This window comes from Podarcis vaucheri (genome assembly GCF_965113315.1).
Source record: "Podarcis vaucheri genome assembly, chromosome: 7".
Classification (NCBI taxonomy): Eukaryota; Metazoa; Chordata; class Lepidosauria; order Squamata; family Lacertidae; genus Podarcis; species Podarcis vaucheri.
Window position 1 is genome coordinate 49459535 of NC_138765.1, and position 25544 is coordinate 49485078.

General features: G+C 42.8%; 1 protein-coding gene and 1 long non-coding RNA gene across 5 annotated transcripts in view; one reads left to right on the plus strand and one right to left on the minus strand.

The window, feature by feature from the left end:
• The window catches only part of BEAN1 (brain expressed associated with NEDD4 1), a 45514-nt gene that overhangs the window by 16946 nt on the left and 3024 nt on the right, over positions 1 to 25544 (plus strand). For all 3 annotated transcript variants that reach the window (XM_082232389.1, XM_082232391.1, XM_082232390.1), the window contains exons 3-5: positions 2321 to 2440; positions 19408 to 19617; positions 20409 to 20541. In XM_082232389.1, the coding sequence (XP_082088515.1) occupies positions 2321 to 2440; positions 19408 to 19617; positions 20409 to 20541 (463 nt within the window). The remainder of the gene's footprint in view (positions 1 to 2320; positions 2441 to 19407; positions 19618 to 20408; positions 20542 to 25544) is intronic.
• Positions 16110 to 19537, minus strand: LOC309537518. 2 transcript variants are annotated; one of them, XR_014221946.1, is made up of 3 exons: positions 19452 to 19537; positions 17672 to 17892; positions 16110 to 16208 (listed from the first exon to the last, which is right to left on the minus strand). It is a non-coding gene; the product is annotated as an uncharacterized lncRNA (long non-coding RNA). The 2 variants fall into 2 exon arrangements; XR_014221947.1 differs by lacking the exon at positions 19452 to 19537 and adding an exon at positions 19356 to 19431.

Genomic DNA, 25544 nt, shown 5'->3' on the forward strand with positions numbered 1-25544 from the left:
GTGAATCCATAAAAATGGAATATTCCTATTCAGGGTTATTGCTAGCTCTGCTCTTTTCCAGGAAACTCCATTCCATTCCCCCCTAGCCAGTTTTCTATCTTTTGCTCCAACAGCGACTCAGCATTCGGTGTCCACTGAACATGCCCAGTCATCATTGGGTATTAGATTTTTTTTTTACCAAATAAGATTTTTGAGATCTCTGCAAAACTTGAGGTCCCCCCAAGTTTGCTGATATCTCCCTCTTGCATGGATGGCGCTATTTTACCTACATAAGGATCCATACTCATCCCTAAACTTTGCAAATAAAGGGAATTGTTGTAATCTGCACTTCTCTGAGCAGTAGGAAGTTCTAAAGATTCAGACGGTCAGTTCCCTAGTGGAGAGATGAGTACTAGAAACCTGAATTGTTTTTGTAATAACTAGCTGCTGCTTTGTTGAGAAGGGAGAAGGATGCTTTTTCAGGACTAGCTGTGTGTTCTGAAAAACACGTGTTTTTCTGTGTTGCTGCCTGCTGCTCTGCTGATCAGCCAGCGTTGTTAGAAACCTACAGTTTGAGCAGGTGGGAAGCAGAGACACAGACCCTGTGGTCGTCTAAAGCAGCACCAGTCTTTCCAAAACAACCTTCATAGCACCTCAGTACGGTTTCTTGCCAGCTAGCAATAAAGTTCAAACTCTCCCCACCAAAAAATAAATAAAGCCTATTGCAGACTGGAATATCGTTTTTCACTTTGGGGCCATCGCAATATTTGTGGACGTTAAGTATTTGTGGCTACTCAAATAGTTGTAGGTTAGTTAGTAAGTTTGTGGGCAGCTATTTGTAAGACAGTCTTGTCTTGGGGGTTTTTAATATTCCTGTAAAGAGTGCTAGATTGGGGTATATATGTTGTGTGACTTAGAGGAGGCTGAGTTGACACTGCCCTTGTTGGGGAAATGCCCTTGTTTCCAAGATTCTGACTTTTAGATACCTGCCACTAATGACTTGGCTGCGCAGAGAATGTTTATCCGCCAAGTGCTAAAAGCACAGAAGCCAAACTGATCTCATTATGGGTCTCCATGCAAAGCTGGGCCTCCAGGTTTCTGCAAGCGTGTGGCTGACTATGCCATACAAAACCAGCGTGTGGTCAGAGGCAGTGATATTTGGGGAATGCATTGGGGGTACTGACATCTTCTGCTGGAGCAGCTGTATGGAGAATTGCAAATCACGAACAATTACGCCTAACTGCATGGGCTTTGGGCTATGAAAGCTGACACAAAGGCCTTGAATTAAATAGACTGGAAGAGAAACAAAAACCTGATTTAGGCAGCCTGCCTTTTGCACGGCTGGCTGAAGGCTGGGCTACCAGTCTCCTAATCCTTGATTGCAAAGAGCAGTTGGTTTCTGGTCAGCCTCTCATTTATTTTCACTTTCAAATTATTCCATTACATCATCACATGGTGCCAAAGTATTAAGAGAGGAAGGTGGCCTGAGCCCAGGGGGTGGCAAGGATGCTGGTATTTATTTGATTTATGTATATACCACCAACTCGTATAATTCCACTCTACCTAAGGTATTTTTCTTTAAGTTATAGAGTCTGTTCTGAGTAGGACTAGGACTGGATACATTCCAAAATATTGGGATATCAAAATGAATTCCCACCCAAGCCCACCCTAGAAAAACTGGCAAGTGCCAAGGGCCCCATGTGCCCTCTGCCTTCCAACTGCCAGCGAATGTTGGCAGCAGAAAACAAGGCCCAGCTGTGAATGCTGAGCCAGCCAAGACAGAGGTGTGATTTCTCTGTCTGCCTGAGGCTTAAAGAGGCAGGGAGACAATTTCTGAGACTGGTTGCTCCCCACACCCTTCCCTAAGAATATTTCGTGGCAGGGATGAAGTACCTGTGGCCCTGCAGAGGTTTTGATTTCACTGTGGCCTCCCATCACCTGTGACTAGTGGTGGTGGTGGTTGGCATTCACATTTGAATGTAAACATACCTTTCTCGTACTTCCTTTAAAAAAAGTGCAAATTTGGAAAGATAGCTGAGATTCATTTCACACATTATCTTTCCAAATTTGCACTTTTTTGAATTTCACAATGCCCAAGCTTAGAGACACAACTCAAATTAGCATAGGTTTGCTTGAGTCCTGCACTGTTTTCCCACTGATAAAAGGAAAGGCAAAGCCTTGTTTTTGCTCCTGAGTTGTATGGAAAGACAGCAAAACAAAACTCTCATCCAAGCAATGAGTCTTGCAAAGATCTGAGCCCTTGTTAATGTACATATTTCACTGCTTGATCAACCTGCCCCTGCCCCCTTTTTTCCCTTCCTCTCTCTCTCCCCCCCCCCAGATGAAAAGGGCATCCAGCCTTGCAGAAAGGAGGAACTTCAGTGCCTGCTGAACTGCCTGCGTTGCCACTTCAAGAAGAACTGTGGCAAAGACTATGGGACCATCAAGATCACCTGTTCAAGTGAGTAATCCTTCAGGATATTCTTCAGTGGGATCAGTTATATTCATACTGACCAGGCCAGAGACCTTAGATGGGTCTGGGTGGTTTGGTTGGTACCTCTATAGCTTATTATTATTATTATTATTATTATTATTATTATTATTCCCTGACCATCTGGCTGGGTTCCCACAGCCACTCTGGGCGACTTACAGCATATATAAAAACACAGTAAAACATCAGACATTATTGCCATTCATGTAGGTATGCATGTCTACGGTGGTTGGACTTCCCTTTGAACACTGTGAAAGAGTTAGGAAATGTATTGAGAAGAATCATGGCACAGCCCCCCTTGGACCATACAGCTTCAAAATGCTAGGATTGCGTGTCAATAATATCCTCCACTAGGAAAGTTAGCACATTAGAGAGAACTCGTTCTAGGCTAGCCTAACCTTCCCCATAATCTGTTAACTGCAGCTGCCCCTGAGCAGGAAGTTCTTGAGACAGGGGAGCATTTAATTATGTGACCTCACCACTTTCATCATTCTGAAGCCATGCACCCAAATATGGCTGTACCGTGTGATTCTTCTGAAGTTGTAGATCATCTCCCCCCCAAAAAGGCAGTTAAACAGTGGATTTGATCCAGTAAGGCTGGAATCCAACATGAAATTTCAAGTTAACCAGCTGTGGTCATGATGAAGCACATTGTTCATGTGTTTCTGAACACAATTCAAAGTGTTGGTGCTGACCTTTAAAGCCCTAAATGGCCTTGGCCCAGTATTTCCGAAGGAGCGTTTCCACCCTCATCATACAGCCCAGACACTGAGGTCCTCCTCTGAGGGTCTTCTGCTGGTTCCCTCACTGCAAGAAGCGACGTTACAGCGAACCAGGCAGAGGGCCTCCTCGGTAGTGGCGCCCTCCCTATGGAACACCCTCCCTTCAGATGTGAAGGAGATAAAGAACTACATAACTTTTAGAAGACATCTGAAGGCAGCCCTATACTGGGAAGTTTTTAATGTTTGATGTTTTATTATGTTTTGATATATGCAGTAAGCAGCCCAGAGTGGCTGGAGAAACCCAGCCAGATGGGTGAGGTGTAAATAATAAAATTATTATTCTTATTATTAAATGTGTTATTTGGGCAGGAGGTTATTGAGTTATTGTTTTTATTTTATTTTTATATATTGTGATCTTTTCTGTGAACTGCCCTGAGACCTCCGGGTATAGGGTGGTATATAAATTTAATCAATAAAAATTAAATAAATGGGTGGCGGCATTTTGCTGGGTCCCATCTCTCACTCCAATGCGGGTGTGGCTGGGCATGACACTTTCTTTAAACCTACTGTTTTGTGCAAATCTGGCATATCAGACAACTTGGCCACCTGCACAGGTGAACAAACACCTGCATTCATGCCCACAGTGGGCCTCAGATTTCCTGAACTAAGGGAATGTGGGTAAATACTAAATAAGGGGAAATGACAACAACACACAGTACAAATACATCCCATCAAGCGCTTCCCAATGGATGGAAAAGTATGAGTTCAATTGCCCCGATTTGGACAGGGATAGTAACTTCTAGGTTAGATTACTGTAATGTAGTCTACTTGTGGCTGCCTTTGCAGATGCCTTGGATAATGCTGCTGGTGCAGAATTCGGTGGCCAGGTTGCTCACCTGGCCAAGACACTGACCCTGGCCTGACTGCACTGGCTTCCAGTCAATTTCCAGAATCAATTCAATGTGCTGGTTTTGAATTACAAAGTCTTCTGCAGATCAGGATCCCAATAGGATCACCTATGAACTGACCTGGACCCTGCAATAGTTATCAGAAGCCCCCACAGGAGGTCCGGAGGGAGGCAACACAAAAACGGGCTTTTCCATAGTGGTTCCCCACTTGTGAAATGCTCTCCCCAGGGAGGCTGGCCTGACGTTTTTGTTAACATATTGTTAGACACTAGGCAAAACATTGATTTTTTTATCAGGCCATTGACTTTTAATTATCCATGGCCCTTTTGCTTGGGTGGGATGTTTTAATCTAGTTTTTAACAAATATAATTGTCTTTTATATTGTTCTTTTTATGCATCTATGTATGGGTTTGTTTTTTGCTTGAAATATCCGTACCGTTGACAGGAGGACAGAATTCAGTATAGAGTGTGCATGGCTTCAGCAAGACAGCAGATGTCAGCTGAATCCTCCATGTGCTACTCACATGTAAACTCTTTACTGCATAATGAGTCAGGCACTTTTGTAATAGGATCAATTAATGGTATCTGCAACCAGCTGGCAATTTTAGAGAGCACAGCACTGACTGACTGGGATTCCGTTCACATCCGTAAAAACACATTGCATGCCAATTCCTTCCCCATTGTATTACTCCTCCCCACTCCATCCTTCCTAATTCTAACATTTGTTCTGTGCACTTAAGAAAAGAGCGTACTTAAGGGTGAAACTGTGTGAGATGTTTAATGTGTCTCTGCAATTATCATGCACCCAGGATGGGGATGTAATGTAAATTGCTTCAAATGGAAGGCAGCTGATAATTATCAGGAACTCTACAGGGGAGGGGCAATGCAATCTTTTACAGCTGCTAGTTTAAGGAAATCCCTCATCTGATCCTGATATTTGCATTAGGAGGAAGTCCTTCATTGGCCATTTCTGGAACTAACAATGCCAACTGACAATGTGGACTTTCAGGAAGAGATTTCCTGGTTATGTGAGTCCACCCTTTCAGGAGTTATGTCAGCAGGTCTTAGACCTGAAGGTTTCCTCGATGGGTGGATGGCCAAACTCTGCTCACATATTCTAACACTTGGGCAAGTCCCATTCTATCTGCCTCACTTCCTTGTGTTAGAACCAACCTACAGGTTCAGGGAAAGCATAATGCAGTTCTGGAACTATAATGCTTTCAGAAGTTAGGGATGGCATGTTTAAATAATGGCCTGTTTTCATTTACCTGGTTTGCAAAGTATTTTGCTAGTGCAGTGTGGTGCTTAGGAACATAGGAAGCTGTGTTACACTGAGCGAGACCATTGGTCCACCCAGCTCCATATTGTCTGCACTGACTGGCAGTGGCTCTCTGGGATATTAGACAGGGTTCTTTCCCAGCCATACCTGGAGATGCAAGGGATTGAACCTTCTGTATACAATGCAGATGCTCCACCCATGAGCTATGGCTATTCCCCATATAGCACTTTGGAGTGGAGACCTGAGTTCAAATCCTCATGTAGACTTGGAGCTGATTGAATGAGCTTGGACTCATTACTTTCTCTCAGCCTAGTCTCCCTTACAGGGGTGCTAAAGGCTTAAGGTCCAACCCTTGTTGGCGTTGTTTTCAGATATTCCAGTTGGTTAGTACCAGGGACAGAGACTTTTTGGTGCTGGCCCTGTGATTCTGGAACTCTCCCAGAGAAGTCCTCCCATTTTTAGACTGGTGCTGAACATGTCTTCTTTTAAACTCTGGGAGGCGTTTTATAATTGTCTTGTGCTGTTTTAAATGATTTTGCTAATTTTTGTATTGCTATACTTTGTATTTCTTTATCTGTAATAAGTGTGTTTTATTATGTTTTATATCTTTGTAAGTACAGTGGTACCTCAGGTTACAAACACCTCAGGTTACAAACACTTTGGGTTACGGACTCCGTTAACCCAGAAGTAGTACCTCAGGTTAAGAACTTTACCTCAGGATGAGAACAGAAATCGCACTGCGGCAGTGTGGCGGCAGTGGGAGGCCCCATTAGCTAAAGTGGTACCTCAGTTAAGAACAGTTTCAGGTTAAGAACGGACTTCCGGAATGAATTAAGTACGTAACCAGAGGTACCACTGTAATTTTGAAACAAATATTTTGAAATAAAGAACCTTGAACTATTTGCACAACGTGTAAGAAATTATGGAATTCATTATCACAAGATGTGATGAAGGGCAGTAGTTTACAGGACTTCTTAAAATCATGGAAGGGTTTTTCAGGGAAAGGGTCATGGCTTAGAGAAAGATTGGTTGCTTTGTATGCCACACAGCTCAGTTTATCAGGAACCATCTAGTAAGTCAAAATTCAGGAGATTTAGAACAGCAGGGGTGCTGTCCAAGAGGGAACAGAGGCAAGAAGAGATGTTGCTTCCACACTGGTTTGTCTTTATTTGAGCAGCTAAATGGTTGGTGTGGCTGCCCCACCACTTCTTGGCTTGTAATCAGGGCCCTTATGCAGAGCACTTCAGGAATTGAGCATCCTACTCACAAGAAGAGTTCAGGGAGTGTCCTTCTGCTGCTAATGGACCTTGTGCCTCCATACAGACATGCCTCTGTGTCTTTGCTTAAGGTCTTAATGAAGAGGTAAAACCAGTCAGGGTGCATTGGTTCCTCCTGACCTGAAGCTTCTTTGATGTTAGGTATCTTCCAAGGTGAGTTATTAATCTCCACTGACTCCTGTGGAATCCCGTCAATGCTAGATCTTCCTCTTTTGCTAAGGTCTCACACGCTTCAAGGCTGGTCCTGCCAGAGGACATAGTGGGACATGACCAGTTGCTAAACAGAACCTCTGCGTATGGGGGCTTTATATACAGTAGCTGAATACACCTTCAGGGAAGTGGGCCATGGAAGTGATGATCCCACTTCCATAGCCCACTTATGAGCTCTCAAGCATCATCTGGTTGGCTGCTGAACTGAATGCTAGCCTACAGTGGCTGCCAACCTTTTTTCTATAAAGAACCACATTTCCTCAGAGGTAAGCTGTCAGTCTGCATGCTGACTGTGGGTGGGGCCAAAGTCAGGGGTGAATGGGGCTACTCCCTTTTTCTTTTTCTGCTCCCCATCTCTGTCTTCCTCTTCCTCCCCACTGAGCAATCTGCTGCAGGGGGCTTTTGTCCTAGGGTTGCTGATTGCACACACCTGTTATACTAGACAAACCTTTGTCTGATCCAGCATAGCATTTCACACTTCCTTCTTACACACACACACGTCTTCTCAGAAGCATGATTCACTTTGAATTTGCTAAGCCAATCTATCATATTGCTCTGGGGATACTTTCTGTATAGGCTGGAGGACAACTCATGCTTTCAAATGCCTTCACTTTAATATAAGCATGTCTACCGTGTCTGCCTTTGCCCCTCTCTGAGAATGCATTCATACATGGATGACTCAAAGAATGAATAGGTTTTCCCAATATGCCAAGACATCTGGGAGACATTGGGTGGGTGGGTGTCCATGGGAGAAAGAGACATTGCCAGGAGAAGGATGTTGGCAGTGCATCACCGCAGCTGAGATCGGAAGCAATTTCCAAATTACCCCCGGTCTGCTGAGTCATTAACGCCTTAACCTAATATCCTGTATTCATTTATTTAATGGCCAGATGAAAGGAAGTGATGGAGAGCATTTTGTTCTGGCTTTTCAAGGAAGCCAGATGACCACATTGTCTGCCGAGGAAGAAGTCAGTTGCTTCAATGGGAGCGGTTCAGGAAGGCGAAATTGGCAAGGCGATACATTAGATGGAAATGGAATGCTAACAGCGAGTTTAAGAAATGACGATGCTGCTGATGATAATGATGGGGCAGTGCTACTCTCCAAACAAAGTCTTAGGAAAGATGAGACTTCTCTGTACTTCTTTATTTTGCACACATACAATTTCCTGCCAAATACTATAAATAACCCGCGTAGGAAAACCTTGATCCCCTCTCCTCCTGCCAGTTGCCCAGGGTTGTAGTCACTGTTGGTTCTACTCTCAGTAGACTCTTAAAATTAATAGCCATGGTTAACGTAGGTCTATTGTTTTCAATGGGTGTCTTCTGAACAGAACTTAATTGGGTACAGCCAAGTGTCTTGCTACCAGTGGACCCAACTTCGGGAGGAGAACGGTTAAGTGGTAGTTTATCTTCTACTGACTTCTTAGAGCAGCCTTCCCCAATCTGTAGCCCTTTAGACTACAACTCCCATCAGCACCTGTCAGTGCAACCTCGCTCCCTATGTCAGTGCATGATGGCCATATGAACACATGGTTTGAAAGCAAAATTTGACTGTAGCATTGGCTTCAGTTAGTAGTGGTGCCCACCCTGTGAAATGCCTTCCCATCAGATGTTAAGGATATAACATTTAGGAAACATCTGAAGGTAGCCCTGTATAGGGAAGTGTTTTAAGGTTTAAGGTTTTATTACGTTTTATATATGTTGGAAGCTGCCCAAAGTGGCTGGGACAACCCAGTCAGACGGGTGGGGTGAAAATAAATTACTACTACTACTACTACTACTACTACTATTGAAGCTGATATAGCACTGGATGAATGTGATCCTGCAACGAAGACCCTGTAAGGAATCTCGTCACAGCATTCTTCACCTGCTGGAGTTTCTGGGTCAGCTTCAATGGCAGCTCCACGTAAAGTGAGTTACAATAATCAAGCCTGGAGGTGACCGTTGCATGGATCACAGTGGCGAGATCAGGGCAATAGATTTTATAGTAGTATAAAATCAAGGCTTTTTTTTTAAAAAAAAAGTTGTTCAGATCTGTGTTGTGCCAGAGCTATGTTGAACATTTGCTTTGTTTAGCTGATAATTTAGCAGCCTGTCTTTCATTGTACATATTCATGTCTTTATCAGCATTGTTCATGTCTTAAAGCTTATATAACCAGGAAACCGCGGTGGGGTGGGGGATGTGCAAGTGTCATTTATCGAGAGACAATGAACCTCATTCTATCCACTGTCTCATGTGAACTTTTGTGCAAGGACTGCATGCCTACAGGGAAAGTGAGAGATTTTGTATAATGAGGCACAATTCTTGGCTCTGGGTTTTTTACATTTTGAGCCAAAGTGAAGATAGATTATACAGTGGTACCTCTGGTTACAAACTTAATTCATTCCAGAGGTTCGTTCTTAACCTGAGTTACCACTTTAGCTAATGGGGCCTCCTGCTGCCGCCTCACGATTTCTGTTCTCATCCTGAGGTAAAGTTCTTAACCCAAGGTACTACTTCCAGGTTAGCAGAGTCTGTAACCTGAAGCGTTTGTAACCCGAGGTGTTTGTAACCTGAGGTACCACTGTACATGGTAAGATCTATTGTTGTAATCAGATGCAGAATCTGAAGGCCTTGGTTCATTCCAGTTGTTACCGTTGGTTCATTCCAGTTGTCCCCCCCATACATACAGGTGAAGAATGGGAGGGGCCACACCTGCTAATTATGTCCTCAGTGTCCCCTAACATTCAGCATGATGTCTGAAATGGTTTCCCTATTTGCCTACAGCTGTATTGCATAGGCCTACTAAAAATATTAAAGATTGGTGATTTTCTGCTCTACCATATTGAGGTTTTGCCTCTTCTTCTGCTTCCTCTGGTGCTTGGTGCCACCAGGACCAGCCCTATCACTAGGCAGAATGAGCAGCTTCCTCAGGCAGCAAATGCTGATGGGCAGGAAGCAGCAACAAGTATTGAAGAAGAGAGCTATATGTGCTGTGCAGCCTGCCCCACATCCCCTCAACCAGGAGTAGGGAATCTTCTTTAGCCCAAGAGCCACCTTCCCTTCTGGGCAAATTTCAGGGGAGAGGGGACAGGGCCAGAGGCAAGATAGACTAGAGCAATAATTGTGGCTTTTGAATAGTGACTATCCTCTATCTGGGCAGGCAAGAAGCATTATCAGTCCAAAGACACATTCCAACCAAGCAAAAACATTCAAGGAGGGTGCAATGCAGGGCTGGTGAAGGGTGTGGCTCAAACGGCCTGAGGTGAGAGGTCTGGAGGGCCTCATTTGACACCTAGGCCTCAGCGTCCCCCTCTCTGCCCTATACTCGCCAGCAACAGACAAGAATGTCAGCCCCTTACAAGAGCTGAAATAAGATTTGACTGCCGTTCCTGTCTTTGCCTAAGGCAACAAACTGTCTTGAGCTGACCCTGGGTGCTTCCTTTCCACCACCACTTCTCTTTCTGAACAACTAGGGGACCCTGCTTCCCCTGCTTGCCCTCAGCCTTACTTAGATGTTGCTCCTGCCTTGCCCAGCCCTCCATGAGCCAAGAGTCAGCCCTGATAGTCACCTGTCTTGCCAACCAGCTTTTATTCAGAAATTTTCAGTGGTTCGATAAACTCCTTTGGGAGACTCCATGTGAGAAGGGGTAATCTGAGAAAACTCCTTGCTGGAACAGGCAAATGTATTTGGGGAGGAGGAAAAAGATGTATATTGTCAAAAAAGACAGCGTGCGTTAAATTCAATATATTCTGGGGCGTCACACCAGTTGAAAAATTCTTCTTTTTTGCTTTTTTGTCTTTTGGTGCTGCTCCGCTTTCCCTTTCATTTAGAATTTAGCTAAAAGAAGAAACATAAAGACAAGGAAACAGAGATCTCTTGTAAGATCTCTTATTGTAATTGCTTCAATATCCATGTGTTATTAATTGTTTATATGGCCAAAACGGTATCACCCACACAGAAGAGGAAGAGATCAGTAGGCTTGGGGGAATCAAAAGTTTGCAAAAGTACAACATCATATTGTGGGGGTGGGATAAGCCTAGTAAGGAACATGCATGCTCATAACATTTTGCTGTAGAACCCATTTGTTTGTCTATTTTTTAAATGTGATTTTCTTCATCTGCACTGAATTCCTTATGGTGCAAGCATAGCCCAGAGTGACTAGCTCAAAGTCATCCATTAAGCCTCACAACTGAACAGGGACCTGAATATAATTCTCCCCAATGCACGTCCTTGCAATCTATCCACTTTAACAGGGGTAACCATTGTCGTGCTCTCCATGCGTTTTGGACTACAATTCCCATCGTCCCTGATTATTGGCCATGCTGGGTAGGAATGATGGGAGATGTAGCCCACAACATCTGAAGCACACCATCTTAGCAACCCCTGCACTACACCCTTACAGGGGACAAGAAAAAAGAAGCAATGGCTCGGAAATTCTTCTGGCTCTTCATATGAATTCTGATTGGTTGCTTCCTAGATTGCCAGAAGCTGCCTGTATTAATTTTTCACGGTAACAAGATTCCAACTTGCTTGTCTCAGTCTATGTACAAAGAAGCTCAACAGGAGCATTTCCTAGAATGGCCCTTGAGTCACTGTTAATTAGAAGTGAACATTTTATCCCAGCCATCTTCAAGTTGATCACTCTTATCTTTTCATTAAGCATTTGATTACAAAGTGGAGGCTGAAATTGCAGTTGAGCAGAGAACTTATTGATGCATAGCAGATGCGAAGGTGAATTTCAAAAGGACCCTTGGGTGCTAAACAGAACAAGCATAAATGAACAATGCAGCCAATAACCCTGACAAAAATAAATGGGAAGGGCCCAGATTTGTCAAGTGGCATCAGCTCACATAGCATATGATCACGCCGGTGAAGTTGGGATTGCCCTTATTTAGTCGTCAATCAGTGTCACAATTCCCTGCATGGGAATTCATGTGCAGAAGCTAAGAATGTGGCTATAGAGGTAGAACTTATCCTGAAAAATAGGAAGTTGTTGTGATCATATCTGAAAAGATGATGCACAGGATTGACTTCATGATCCTCCAGTGTGACTTGTAATAATTTTTGCCCTTCCCAGTGTGCTTTTGCTGTTTGTCACATATACAGTAGCCACTTTATATATGGCATTAGCTTCCCTTATAATAGAAAATGTGATCGTCTCAGGCAGGGGTCGGCAAATTTTTTGTGGCTTGGGCCGGTTCACGGTCCCGCAGACCCTGCAGTGGGCCGAAGTGCACGCGTGTGCATGCATGCGCAAATACTGTTTCCGGCGCTCCTTCTGGCACAGAGGAGGCGTGCGCAGCTTCCCATTGGCTGCAGGAGCTTCCTGCAGCCAATGGGAAGCTGGCCAGCATCGCGGAATGCAGTCCCAGCTCTGCCCTGTGCCAGTTTAGTGCAGTGCACAGAAGCCAACTGAGCATTCGGCGGGGGTCCATGGGCCGGTTAAATGACCCCCATGGGCCACTTGTGGCCCATGGGCCTTAGGCTGCCGACCCCTGGTCTCATGCCTATCAACAGAGCAGTTCTTTGATGCCCAATCCATTTCTGGACCCAACTCAAGGTGTTGGTTTTGACTAATACAGCCCTGTATGACTTGGGACCCCCACTACCTAAAGGATAGCCTCTTCGTATATGTATCTTGGCTACCCCCTAAATCAATAATAGAAGCCCTCCTTCAAGTGCCCCCTCACTCTGTTGGGTAGCTACAAGGAATAGGACCTTCCTGGTTGTGGCCTCTCAGCTATGGAATGCGCTCTCTCGGAACCTTCTTGCATCTACATTAATATATTTTTGGCACCAGACAACAACTTTTTGTTGTTGTTCACCCAGTCTTTATAGGGTGAACATATTACTTTAGGGTGAACATACTGTTTCAATTTTGTGGTATTTCTAGTTCAGTATTGAAATAATTTTATTCCCTGTCAGTTGAATTGCTTTGTGTATCCGCTCTCGTGTTTTTATGACAGCTAATGTGTTTTAGAGTTGTGTTGCAGTGCCTCAAGCAGTGGTTTTGGTGCACAGTGGGTTGTATTTAAAAAAAAAAATGTTCAGCTGTAGTTTTCATCTGCCTGTTGTTCAGAGAACATGGCTGAAGCCTTCCCCAACCTTGTGCCCGCCAAATGTTCTGGACCACAACTCTCATCAGCAAAAAGAACTGTCCTGGCTGCTAGTTGCCCTCCTTCTGTGCATCATCAGGCTCTGGGAAAGAAAGTGTGGTGTGGGGGTCACAGTGCAGTGTGGTCCATCTAGCCCTGCCCACTGTCATGCTCCCCAAGGTCTGCATTCTACAAATGTTGGATGCAGCTCTGTGTGCATCCACATGTTTTGTGGGTAGAGTTTGTCCACCTGAGTAGGGACTCTAATTGGGCAGAGTCCTTGCTTGCATTGTGGAACATCTGTATGTGCATAGAATTCCTTCCAACCATCCTTTGAACATCCAGGTGATAGGAGAACATTATGATCTGTGCAAGAGTCCCCCACAAGCCTGCTCCATGTGTTTATTCAGCTGTGGAGGGGTTCATGTAGAAATCCCTTCTTTGATATCTCTCTCGATCTCTCTCTCTCTGAGGGTACAATTTTTTTCTTCGGAATTTAGGGGTGAGCTTATCCAAGAGATATCTTTGTATCTCCTCCTCTCCACATTGTTTTGTTTAAAATCCAGTTTGAAGTAGCATTCTGAAGAACCTGAAAACTGGCTTTGCTGACTCGGGGCACCAGTCACTAGAAATGGATTATTACGCTCTTTAGCCGCTCAGCCGTTTTGATGGGGTTTGTGCAAGCGAATTCCCCAGTGGACTGAGACCAAGAGAAAATGCAAAGTAATTTAGATCACACAAAATGAAGGTTATTTGGGTTATCTGGTGATGAAAATTAATAAATGATGAGGTAAAGCATAAACCTTTTAACCTCTGAAGCTCAGCGAAGGGAGAAATAACTTCAGACTTCTACTTAAACCCTCACAGCGATATTAGATGGGGTTTTGAAATTTTTATGGAATGTACACCAACCAAAATTGTACTATAAACAGAGACCAAGATAAAGGGTAGAATGCAATAAATAGCACTCAGTGAAACTGCTGAAACACTATCCTTACCTCAACCATGACATTCATTTTATTTATTTAAAAGCATTTATAAACCGCTTAATGTTAAAAAAATAATTATTACATGGTTATAGTCTAAAAAACAAACAATGTGTCATTAAAACATTAAAACCAAAACATAACCCAAAGCCAATAAAAGAGCAGTATAGAAATGCATAAAAACAAATAAAAGGGATATAATAGAGCACTCAGACACATGACACAGGATATGAACTTATGAGTTAGGGAATACATGGGCAAAAATTGCAGATCAGCTTTCTCTCTCTAATTTCATTCATGCAATATTCATCAAAAGTAATCACTTCTTAGCTAAACGAAACAAACACGGTCCTACTTCAAAGGGCCAAGAGCAACTTAATATGGAAAAATAAAGCTCCAGAATATTTGCCAAAGTACATCCTCCGCCATAGAGAGATAAGATCAGGAATGTACTTTGGCACAATAATACAACACAGCTTTAACTTCTGAAAAATTGGGGAAAGGAATTAGATAGAACAGCATATCAAAAACATGAGCATGCCTCACAAGGGCTTCTTGTAGCTTTGTGGTCAAGCGGTTTGTTCAGGTTTGTTGGTTTGCCACTGAGGAAGGCTATTTGGTAGAAATGCATCTGGCTATGGAAGACTGACTGTAGCAGATACCTGTCTAGTGCTAACTGTGTATGTTATTCCACTCCAGGGTGTACAGATTGGTCTGAAAACAATAAAGCATGTTTAGTATGCACATCTAATACTATATTCACATTCATCCATTGGCTGTTGTGTATTGTGAATGGTGATGTAACCATTGTCTGCTGTTGGCTTATGTCACTCTTTCTGGCTTGCATGTTCCTACCCATAATACTATTCCATTTCTACATCAACCTGCAATTTCTTAATCACCTCAAAATGTTTAAATGCAGATTTTAAAGGTGTTTAAACATTTAACCTAAGAACATAAGAGGAGCTTGCTGGATCAGACCAATGGGATCTTGTCCAGAATCCTGTTTTCACAGTGACCAACCAGATGCCTGTGGGAAACCCTCAAGGAAGATTTGAGAAAAGGAGACCTCTCCCCTCCTGTGGTTTCCAGCAGCTGGTATTCAGAAGCATTGCTGCATCCAAGTGCACATTCAGAGAAATGCAAAATCCAGTGGACAGCTGAATTGTGATCTGCACATTAGTCTAGAAATTACAGATTAGACCATTACATTTAGGAGTTCACGTATATAAAATTCCTGAAGCATTTCTCCTCCCAGCGGCCTTCTGATTTTGTGAATACAAATTCTTCCTGCACATCCGTGGAATAATTCACCTGAAGACTAAGTGCCATCCACACTGTTGGAGGTTAAGGCTACCGGTCAAGATTGTTAAATGCAATCTTTAGCAATGCAATACAAGCAACTGAAGACCAGTTTCTAAAGAACTATTGTGGGAGAGGGGGGTCTATTACCTGCACATCTTCCTTGAGGCCTCTGGTTGGCCATTGATCCTATAACAAGGAAGTTCAATCTTCAGTTATGGATCAGAGAGAAAACTTCCTGCTGGTTTTCCCCTTTACAGAGCAGATCTTGTTTCAGCATGCAGGTTGTGGCAGCAACGATACTGGTAACAATATGTGCATCTTGGTGTATAGATGATTAATCAAAGTTGTAATGAAAGCTGGTGACAATCTGCTTTCCACATTAATGTTGGCTTGGTAACGCATCACAGTAACAGCCTGTGATAAGATGTGTTTGTGTGTATTTATATATGTGTGAACAAGTAGAGCAGGTTTGTTAGAATGGTTGACTTGCTTATTTTTGGTGCTCACATATTTTTAGAACAAAACGAGTCAGAGTCGGGGGGGGGACGCAACGGTGTGCCGCTGCAGTGAGTCAGGATGACATTTTGCACATCACAGACACTACCCAGTTTCAACATTGGTAAAAAATATTTAAAGAAACTGTCATGTCAGCACTAGAGAGGAAATATTACATTTATCCTCCCAGCATGCAGCTTGGTGGAGGAGGGGAAGCTGGCACCCTTAATACATCAAATGGGGGCAATAAGGAATGCAGAGAGGACATGTATAGGGGGCACAGCTGAAAATCATTGGGTGAGATTTGCCATGCCCCAGTCCTCAGACATCTCAGATAGTAAATATAAGGCAGAGGCGACTTCTTACCTGGAGTTTTTATCTGCCATCCATTCTTCGCTTCTGGATTTCTCTGAAGTGCATGGTTTCTGTTACTCATTGTACCAGAGGCTTTGCTACAAAGAGTTTTAGGCAACAGATCTGGAATAGAGAATCTTCCGCGGCTCAAGTATCACATTCCTTTCTGGACGCCACATGTTAGCAGTGGGCAAAGGCAAGAGTGGGCAGAGCAACGAGCACATCCCCCCCCCTTTCTAAAGTAGGCTAGTGTCTCCATACACAGATTGACATAGCCCTCTCTATCCTCCATCCAGACAAGCAAGAGGCATGATCAGAACTCAGTGACACATTCCAGCCTGGCCAAAGCACTCAGGGAGCCAGGCGGGGCCTAGATAGAGTCCTGGGAGCCAGAGACAGACACCTGAAGGGCTACATTTGGCCCCTGGGCTTTAAATTCCCCACCTTCTGCAATAGATGCTCAAGGTGTTTTTTCTTCAAAGTGAACGGTGAATGAATTAGCAGTGCTGTTCTGCCTCTCCTTCATCCTTTAATCAATTTGAATTTTTGTTTTACTGTGAGACTTTACGTTGAACATGCAGCAAACACAGCATGAGAATTTTACTGACGAGCCAAGAATTTATTCCTTGCTGCAGAGCCTAATAAATAGTGAATAATCGCTTTCTTTTTTAAAAAAGATAGATGCACTAGCAAAGCGTGCTGAGGAACACATTGTTCACTGACGACGTTCCATCTTTTATGCAGCAGAGTAGCAAAACGCCATTCAGCCAGAGTCAGAGGAAATGAGGCCATAACTAATGTCGCCAGCAATCATTATGACAGGGGCCATAAATTCATACATGATCCTTCCTGTCTCATTTTGCAGACTTCATAAAAAAAAAACCTGTAACACTTTGGGTAGATTTTATTTCTCTTTGGTAGCTGAGTTTTTGTTTTAGAGTGGGACTTTTTCAAACCAATGTGTATGTGATTTCGAAAGTAATCAGAGATCTTTGAGGTGAGGGAAGATTAGGGCAGAAACTACTTACAGCACAGCAAAGATGAACAAAACTAAAAAGGCATTCAGGCACCACTATTCCGTTTTCCCTATGTCTCCTAACCTAATCATTTTTGCATTGTATGTGATCTTTCACACAACCTATAGAAGCCACTTTTGGAAATCTAGCAGAAGTTTAGCACTCATGTCCATGTTAATTGCTTCCAGAATAAATCTGTTTGCAACCCCATTAACCCAGAAAAATCGCAGGACAAAATTTGGGGCAGAATATTCTTTCCTGACTTCAGGTGAGCCAGCAGAAACCACTACTGATGTCAACAAACAAAGCCACCCTGACCTATTCACTGGAATTATTGCAGTGCCTGGAAATGGTTTATGGAAAGGGACCTGAAGCCCCGTTAAAAAAGCTTGCATGAGTCCAGAATGGTTTTTCTGCCGGAGAAAGGGGGCGAGGGGCAGCCTCATACACCATGTGCTGCTTTGCCTCCCAAGTGATTTGTTTCGCTGTAGCAATATTTATCATCTTGATGAAAGATTCCCTGGCTCTGAAGATTGGAAGGGTTTTTTTGTTTTGCTTTGTTTTGTTTACCTGCTTAATTTGAAGCAGCACCTATACAAGGTACTGTGACATCAACATAATAACCTGAAGCCAGAGGCATCTGAAAAGATTTATTTCCAGAGCTCCTTTGCGGTGACATGCTTTTTTGCTCCTGACATTCTCAATTTGCAGGCCGCTGGTGATCCAATCTGATTCCTTCTGACTCTTTAATAAGGATGTCAATGCACCAGGCGGAGGCCATTATCTGATAGCTGCATGGAAATAAGAGGCAGAGTTAGTGATCTCAAGGGGTGGCCAGCTCTTTCGCCTCAGATGAGCTAGTCAAGGTCACCGGAATGGTAGATTTTCTGTCTATTAGCTTGTGTCGTACCTCCTTAAATATATCCCTTTTGAGTGCATCTGAGGAAACATTTCTTAATTGCTGCATGGGGTGTTAATGCAGGGACTTAGCATAATAATAATTTTAGGCTGCCAGCTGCACATTACAGGTGAAATTGGAATGCAAATGGAAGCTAACAAATCACCCAGGAGACAGTGTATCACAGCCTAAGTAAATATTATTAACATCAATGGGATTACTTGTGAGTAAATTTGCATAGTTGCAAATTGGAATATTTGGCTACATCTTCCCCAGGCACCTTTGTTAAGCAGGCTAAAGAGAAGCCATCACTGGTGGTCTTATTTTCACAGGGTGTGTAGCACGAAGGATGAGGGATTGTGTTGTGATTGGCTGTTGAGATCCTTGGCAGGGGGTTGGACTCGATGGCCCTTGTGGTCTCTTCCAACTCTATGATTCTATGATTCTATGATCATATCCTGAGTTCTTGTGTGCCACTGTGGACATATCAGTGGGGTGGGGGGAACTTGGTAAAATTTGTTTCTGCTTCTTCCATCGCCTCCTATGGAGTTAAATTTCCTTACACCTTCCCTTTTGGTGATGTCAATTCCACCTGGTTACATGAGCATTGCCAGTGGCCGGTGAGGGTTTGGGTGTGATGAACCTGTGTCTGCCCCTCACTGCACCCTTTCCCTGAACTTGTGCACTCCATTTTCATCCTGTTAGGTATATCCCATTGGTGAGCAGCTAGGTTTCCATAGGGATGTGGGTTTTATGTTAACATGGGCTCCTTCGTGTGTCTGATCAAAACAGTAGCTCTTTGGAGCAGATGGGCCTACTATGTTGTAGTATGGGATGTGGGAGAAATTTGGTTCAGTTTGCATTTAAAGGTGAACCTACAAAATCCACACTTCCAGAAACAATCTGCAGACCAAAACACAGCTATCCTTTGAAACTGGCACTTCTCTGAATTCTGCTGTGCCATTCTCCAGCCAAGTAACATGTACAAAAATGCATATACTGGGGTAAAAGGTGGATTAAAATGCATATATTTGTGAAAATATCATACAAAGATGCATCTTATTGGGGGAAATTGCACAATTGTGTGCATTAGTGAATGGGCTTTAGCTGGTGATGGATGGACTGTAGCTCATTGGTAGGGAATCTGCTTTTAATGCAGAATGTCACAGGTTCAATCCCCAAGTGGTAAAAAAAATATGTGTGTATTAGGTAAAATTGCATGCAAAAGTTCATACGAGAGAATAGTTGTTTTTTCATGTAAAAAAATCATGAACTGATGTGGATATGTGGAGAATTGAAGACTGGAAAAATTAAGAACTGAGAGAAACCAAAATAAACCAGATTGCCCATCCCTACCAGTAGTATTGCCTCAACTCTCCCTCTTCCTCTCTTCCTCACTGGTGTGTAGCAATTTATCTGAACCAGACCATCCCCATCACTGAGTTTACCCACTTCACTGAAGGCAAGGCTGACACTAGCATGTCGGATTCTTCTGTGCTGGTAGCTGGTGTAGTGATTGGAGCAGTTCTCTTCCTTTCCTGCGTGGCCATCATCATCGGCAGCCTGCGAAAGAATAGGTGCTTTCAACATCTCCAGCTGAGGAGGGATGCCAGTTACAGTAAGAGGACTGTTCTGATGTTTTTAATAACTTCTTCAAAAATATAGATGTTCTGCAAACGTTTCCAGTGTGTTTTCCCACCAGCCCCTTTTCATTCTGTTGCTGTCGCGCTTAGTTAGCAAACTGGATACGGCAGAGCCAGGCTTTGTGTGTTTGAACAGGGCCTTTCCACTAGATGGAGTGATGCGGCAGATTTGGGGTGGCATGGAAGGCTACAAATCATTGGTTGTTTGACTTATATTTATTGCATTGTACTCCCAGGGAGAAGCGCTGGTAGGATTTTCTGCCTCAGGTGCCAAAATAACTTGGAAAGCATTGGGTACCAGTGTGCTTAAAATGTATGGTGTGTATGAGACCCTAGTGGCATGAAAATAACCTGGGATTGGTAGGGAAAGGCATATAGACCAAGGCAATTCACCAGTTTCCAGAGATGATTTAAGAATTTCATCCATTCAAGAGCTCTCAGTCACACATGCTCTGCAGGAGTCTGGTTATCCAGAATGGTTTAGCAATCCCTCTTCCCAGGAAACTCATCAATTGTAGCTTTGTGAAGAGAATAGAAGTCTGCTAACAACTCTTGACATGCTTAAAAAACTAGAGTTCCCAGGATTCTTGAGGGGGAGTCATGGCTGTTAAAAGCAATATGAGAATGCTTTTTTAAAAAATGGGTAGTGCAGATGTGATCTGTGTGGGGTTTTTTTCAGGTCTGCAAAGCAGCATACAAATAATTTTAAATCTACAAAATGTCTGCTTACAGTGTTGTGGGACCAGTATTTTCTCCTTTCTTCCAGCTCCAGAATGCTTCTACGGCGGCTCAGTTGGAGAACTAAGATCCAGTTGCATAGAGGAGTTCCCTCCAGCCTTCTATTTCAGCACTTATGTGGAGACACAGGTCAATGTCACCTGCCCCGACTCACCTCCCCAGTAAGCACCTTTCGAATGCATTGTTATCACTGGGATGAATGGTGTGGAAATGGGAGCTCTGCTGGGCTCAGTCCCAATGTTCTTCCACCAGAATATGCTCTCAGCATTGAGTGTGGGTGAGAGACACAGACAGGGTCTCCAAACCCCAGTGGCTGCTATAAATGATGTGGGAGAAACAGGTGATGGGAAGGCAATAAAGACCTACAGGTGGAAGTCTGAGCTGTGAGCAGTGATGAGGGCAAAGGCAAGTTTCAGGGATGGAGTGGGACTTAGGTCACATGGTGCATTTGAAACACATTTATACCACTTTTAACAACCATGACATGTTAAGGGTGCTAAGAGCTGTAGTTCTGTGTGGGGTAAACTACACTCCCCAAGATTCTGGCAACCTTGAAATTATTGGCTATAATAAAAAAAATACAATAATTGAAAATATTAAATTATTACAATTTTATTTATTAAATCATTATATTTGTATAATTTGTTTTAAGAACTTAAATGAAACAAAAAACTTTTCCCCCCAAATGTTTTTAATAGGTTTTATCCATCTAAGGCCTACTCAGAATTGAGGAACCAGAGCCTAGGTTAGCCATACCCATTTAACTTCAGTGGGTCTGGTCTGAATAGGACTAGCATCAGATACCACTCAATGTTTTTAACTGGTTTGGGGGTTTTTTGTTTTGTTTTTTGTTTTGTTTTAATTGTATCTTTTGCTATTTTGTTTTTTTTGCTGCCCTGGACTCCTTTGGCAGAAAGCGGGGAGAATGGACGTTTAATAAATAAATAACTGGGGTGGCTGTCGCTATCTTCCTTTTATAGATTTCCATTTGTTGCTCTTCTGCTGAGCACACGGTAGTTACAGCAACTTGTCAGGATAATAGATGGTCTCTCTCGTTTAGCTCTCCAATACAGTGGTACCTCGGGTTATGAACTTAATTCGTTCCGGGGGTCCGTTCTTAACCCGAAACCATTCTTAACCTGAGGCGTGCTTTCTCTAATGGGGCCTCCCGCTGCTGCCACCGCGCGATTTCCATTTGCATCCTGGGGCAAAGTTTGCAACCCAGAGCAACTACTTCTGGGTTAGAGGAGTTTGTAACCCAAAGCGTTTGTAACCCGAGGTACCACTGTAGAACAGGGTTAAAAGGACTGAAAAATGAGGCTGTCTGAACAGTGTAGGGGCCCAGAATTATTTCGGGCAAAGGCAAAGACCACCCACACATTACACCCAGTGCACCTCTATTCTTTTATTAAAAAAAGATTAGGCCATTTCTTTTCCTTCTCTGCCCCTCTCCCTGCCTCCAAGTAACCATCTGCACTACACATTTTTTAAGCCGTATCATCCCATTTTCAACAGTCATGGCTTACCCCCAATGAATCCTAGGAACTGAAGATTGTTTCGGGTGCTGAGAGTGGTTAGGAGACACTTCTTCCCCTCACAGAGATACAGTTCTTAAAGTGGTTTAACAATCCACCCCTCTTTTCCCAGGGAGCTCTGGGAATTGTAGGCAGTTCAGTGTTCAGTGGCCTACTGCCTCCTAACAGTGAAGGCAGAACATAGCCATCGTGACTATAAGCATTGTATATACAGCTTCACTAGAGCAAGTACCATGTAAAGCAGCCCTTCCCAACTTCCTCTGGATTGTACCGAAGGATTTCCATGTTATGGGATCTGAGAATCCACCCTGCTGCTTTTAATGAATAAATAGCATTAGCTTTCTGCCAGCCGTAGCTTTTTCATTCACTAAAAATAAATGGTGTGGGTTTTTAAAATAATAATAATGATAAATTAATATAATATTTCCCGCCTATATTCCTCCAAAGGAATGCTTTTCAAAAGTGCTCCCATGGATGAAAGCATTATGTTGTAGAAGTTGATGAGTAAGAAATGGATTTTTAAAATAGTTTTCTGAAGGTGGAAACTGAATGCATAGTTTCCAAATCACCAACAGAGCAGAAGAGGTATGCCTTGTGTCTCATATTCTCTTTGGCAGAGGTGGGCAAGAAAAACAAAAGAGGAAGGCTGAATGGTGTAATTCATGGCTGTCTGATGAATCGATTAATAAGCACAATCAGTTATTTAACTACAGTTTTAGAATGAATAGATATCCAGTTGGAGCTGTTATCGTATGAGAAGGGCAAGCTGACTTGTCTCCTCTGGACAGCTTGAATTCTTAAACGAATTGTGTGATTGGTTTTTCACTCCACTGATCCAAGATGAAGATTTGAAACAGAGCAGTATCAAATAGTAATGAAAAAGCCATACACACACACACACACACAACTTTATTTATTCATTCGTTCATTACTGACATCCTCAGGTCAAAAATTGAAAACCCAGAGTTTGTTTTGTGTTATATGCAGGGAGTAGGGTTTTAATACAGTGGTGCCCCGCAAGACGAATGCCTCGCAAGACGAAAAACTCGCTAGATGAAAGGGTTTTGTGTTTTTTGAGCTGCTTCGCAAGACGAATTTCCCTATGGGTTTGCTTCGCAAGACGAAAACGTCTTGCAAGTTTGTTTCCTTTTTCTTAACACCGTTAATACAGTTGCGACTTGACTTCGAGGAGCAACTCATAGAACGCGGTGTGGTAGCCTTTTTTGAGGTTTTTGAAGACTTTGGTGATTTTTGAAGCTTTTCCAAAACTTTCCCGACACCGTGCTTCGCAAGACGAAAAATTCGCTAGACGAAAAAACTCACGGAACGAATTAATTTCGTCTTGCGAGGCACCACTGTACCGAATTGCAATATTGTTTTTCAATTTTGCTAAGATCCCCTCCATTTTATGAAGTAATACTAGCCAAACATCTAAGGGCCAGTTCACCACTTTTGTACATGCAAACTGTACATTGCTTCTCAGATCTGCAACTGCATAACTAAATGGGGCTGTCAGGTCCTCACCCAGAAATGATCCCTCCAGGAATGCTAAAGTGGCAGGTATTGAAACAGGACCAAAGTCATTGTATGGCAGAGAATTAGCATCTTCTAGGGTTTAAGCCCTTGCAAGAGACAGATAACCACTCAACAGTTTGCAGGATGAATCTGAGCCTGTGTGTGTGTGTTTCTGAAGAACGTCTAGGGCAGAAACACTATTTATATAAAATTCTAATTGGGAAATTAATTTATGAAAGATGCCTTAGGGGTGTTTAATAATTTAATTGCTTTGATGTACAAATGACTGAAATCTCATTTAGGACTCAATTTGATTATCTCTCTAGATGTATCCCTAATCGGTTCTCACACTAAATTTAAGGGAATTGCTACAGCTCTCATTTGAGTTTTATTTCTTTATCTTTTTTAAAAATCATAATCCTGCCATGCTCACAAGGCAATCAGATGGAAGCCATGCGGTCAATTTGTCTTGACAACCCTAACTAGATGGTAGTGATATCTATAATCGTCCCTTTAGGTGAATTAATGGCTTTCTCATGGACCCAGGATCTCTGTGAGCATGGCAGATTTATTTGATGTGAGATGTATTTTTTAAAAATGGCCGATGCAAAGTGGTGGTGGTGGTGTTGTTGTTGTTGTAAAGGAGGGTTCAAATGATATCCGGCTGCCCTTCATCAATAGTTTCTGTTTTGTGCTGGTGCAGTTAATGCTTCCAGGGGTCTCAAATTCTCAAAAACTTCCCAGAACATCTGTTACAACTGCTTCCATTAGAGTCTCAGTAAAGCCGGCTTGGGGACTTGCACCCTTTCAAATGTTGCTGACTATAGCTGCCATCATCTCTAACCATTGGTCATGCTGGCTGTGGCTGATTGGGGGTTGGCAGTCCAGCAACATCTAGGTCACATCCACACAATACTTTTAAGTCACTCTAATATCACAGTCTTGAATTATTCTGGTAATTAATTTATTGAGGGTGGTGGGAATTGTAGCTCTGTAAGGTCAGCATCCTTAATAAACCACAGTTCCTAGGATTCTTGGGGGTGGGAACCATGGCTGTTAAAGTGATATGAGTCCTTTAAATATATGGTGTAAGTGAGATCTTTGAACCTGCAAAATAAAACTGCCATCATAAAATCTGTAGCATAAAATCCATCCCAATTCCCAGTCCCAAAATTCAAAATCTGAAAACCCACATTCTGCAACCAACCTATGCAAAAGCAAAAACGATTTTCAGTGTTTCATTCCTTCTGCCTTAGAAACAGATGACAAATGCAGCTAAAACTCAGCAAAAGAACAGTAATGAAAAGAATCCAAACTGAAGACAAAACAAAAAATGATTCAGACAATAACTTTTGTTCCACTGCCTTTATTGGCAAGATAGCAAGATGCTGAGTAACACTGACTTCCTCTTCCTCTTCTCCCTGCTACCACTGTGAAATGAAAAGGTTATCATATGAGCCTTTTGAAGCCTTGTTTGGTTCATCATTGAAATATTGTCCTAGGCTGTTACTACCTATGCAAACTGGCCATTGACAGTGAGCCTGGCACATAAACCCTTCCGGAAAACATCAACGTCATTTCTTAGCTTGTACTTCAAAAAGCGTCAGGGTCATCCTTCCCATTTGTGTGACTGGAGAGTAGATGCTCCGTAGATCTCACCAGTTCTCTAGGATCTCTCAGCTCTATGCTACCAGAAATGGGGGAGATCCTGACTATGGATCTCAGGTCTGGTTTGAGCCCAAGTGGAGTTGGATTTTGTATGCTGTACACACGTACACACACACCAACTTTTTAGAGCATGCTCCATGTGCTTTCTGGTTATCATGATTTCCCTTTACTAGTTGCATGAGAAGTTTTTTGTTTGTTTGTTTGTTTGTTTGTTTGTTTGTTTGTTTGTTTGTTTGTTTGTATACTGCTTAATTCCAGAATAAGCTTCCAAGGAGTTTACAAATATAACAACCAAGTACACAAAAATTTGAATATAAGCATCCATAATTAAAACGCACCATAAAACATTCCCATTAACCTGTTAGAATATAAACATCCGTAATTAAAATATGCAATGGAACAATCCCATTAAAAGAGCACAGCAATTAAAATAGGAAACTCGCATC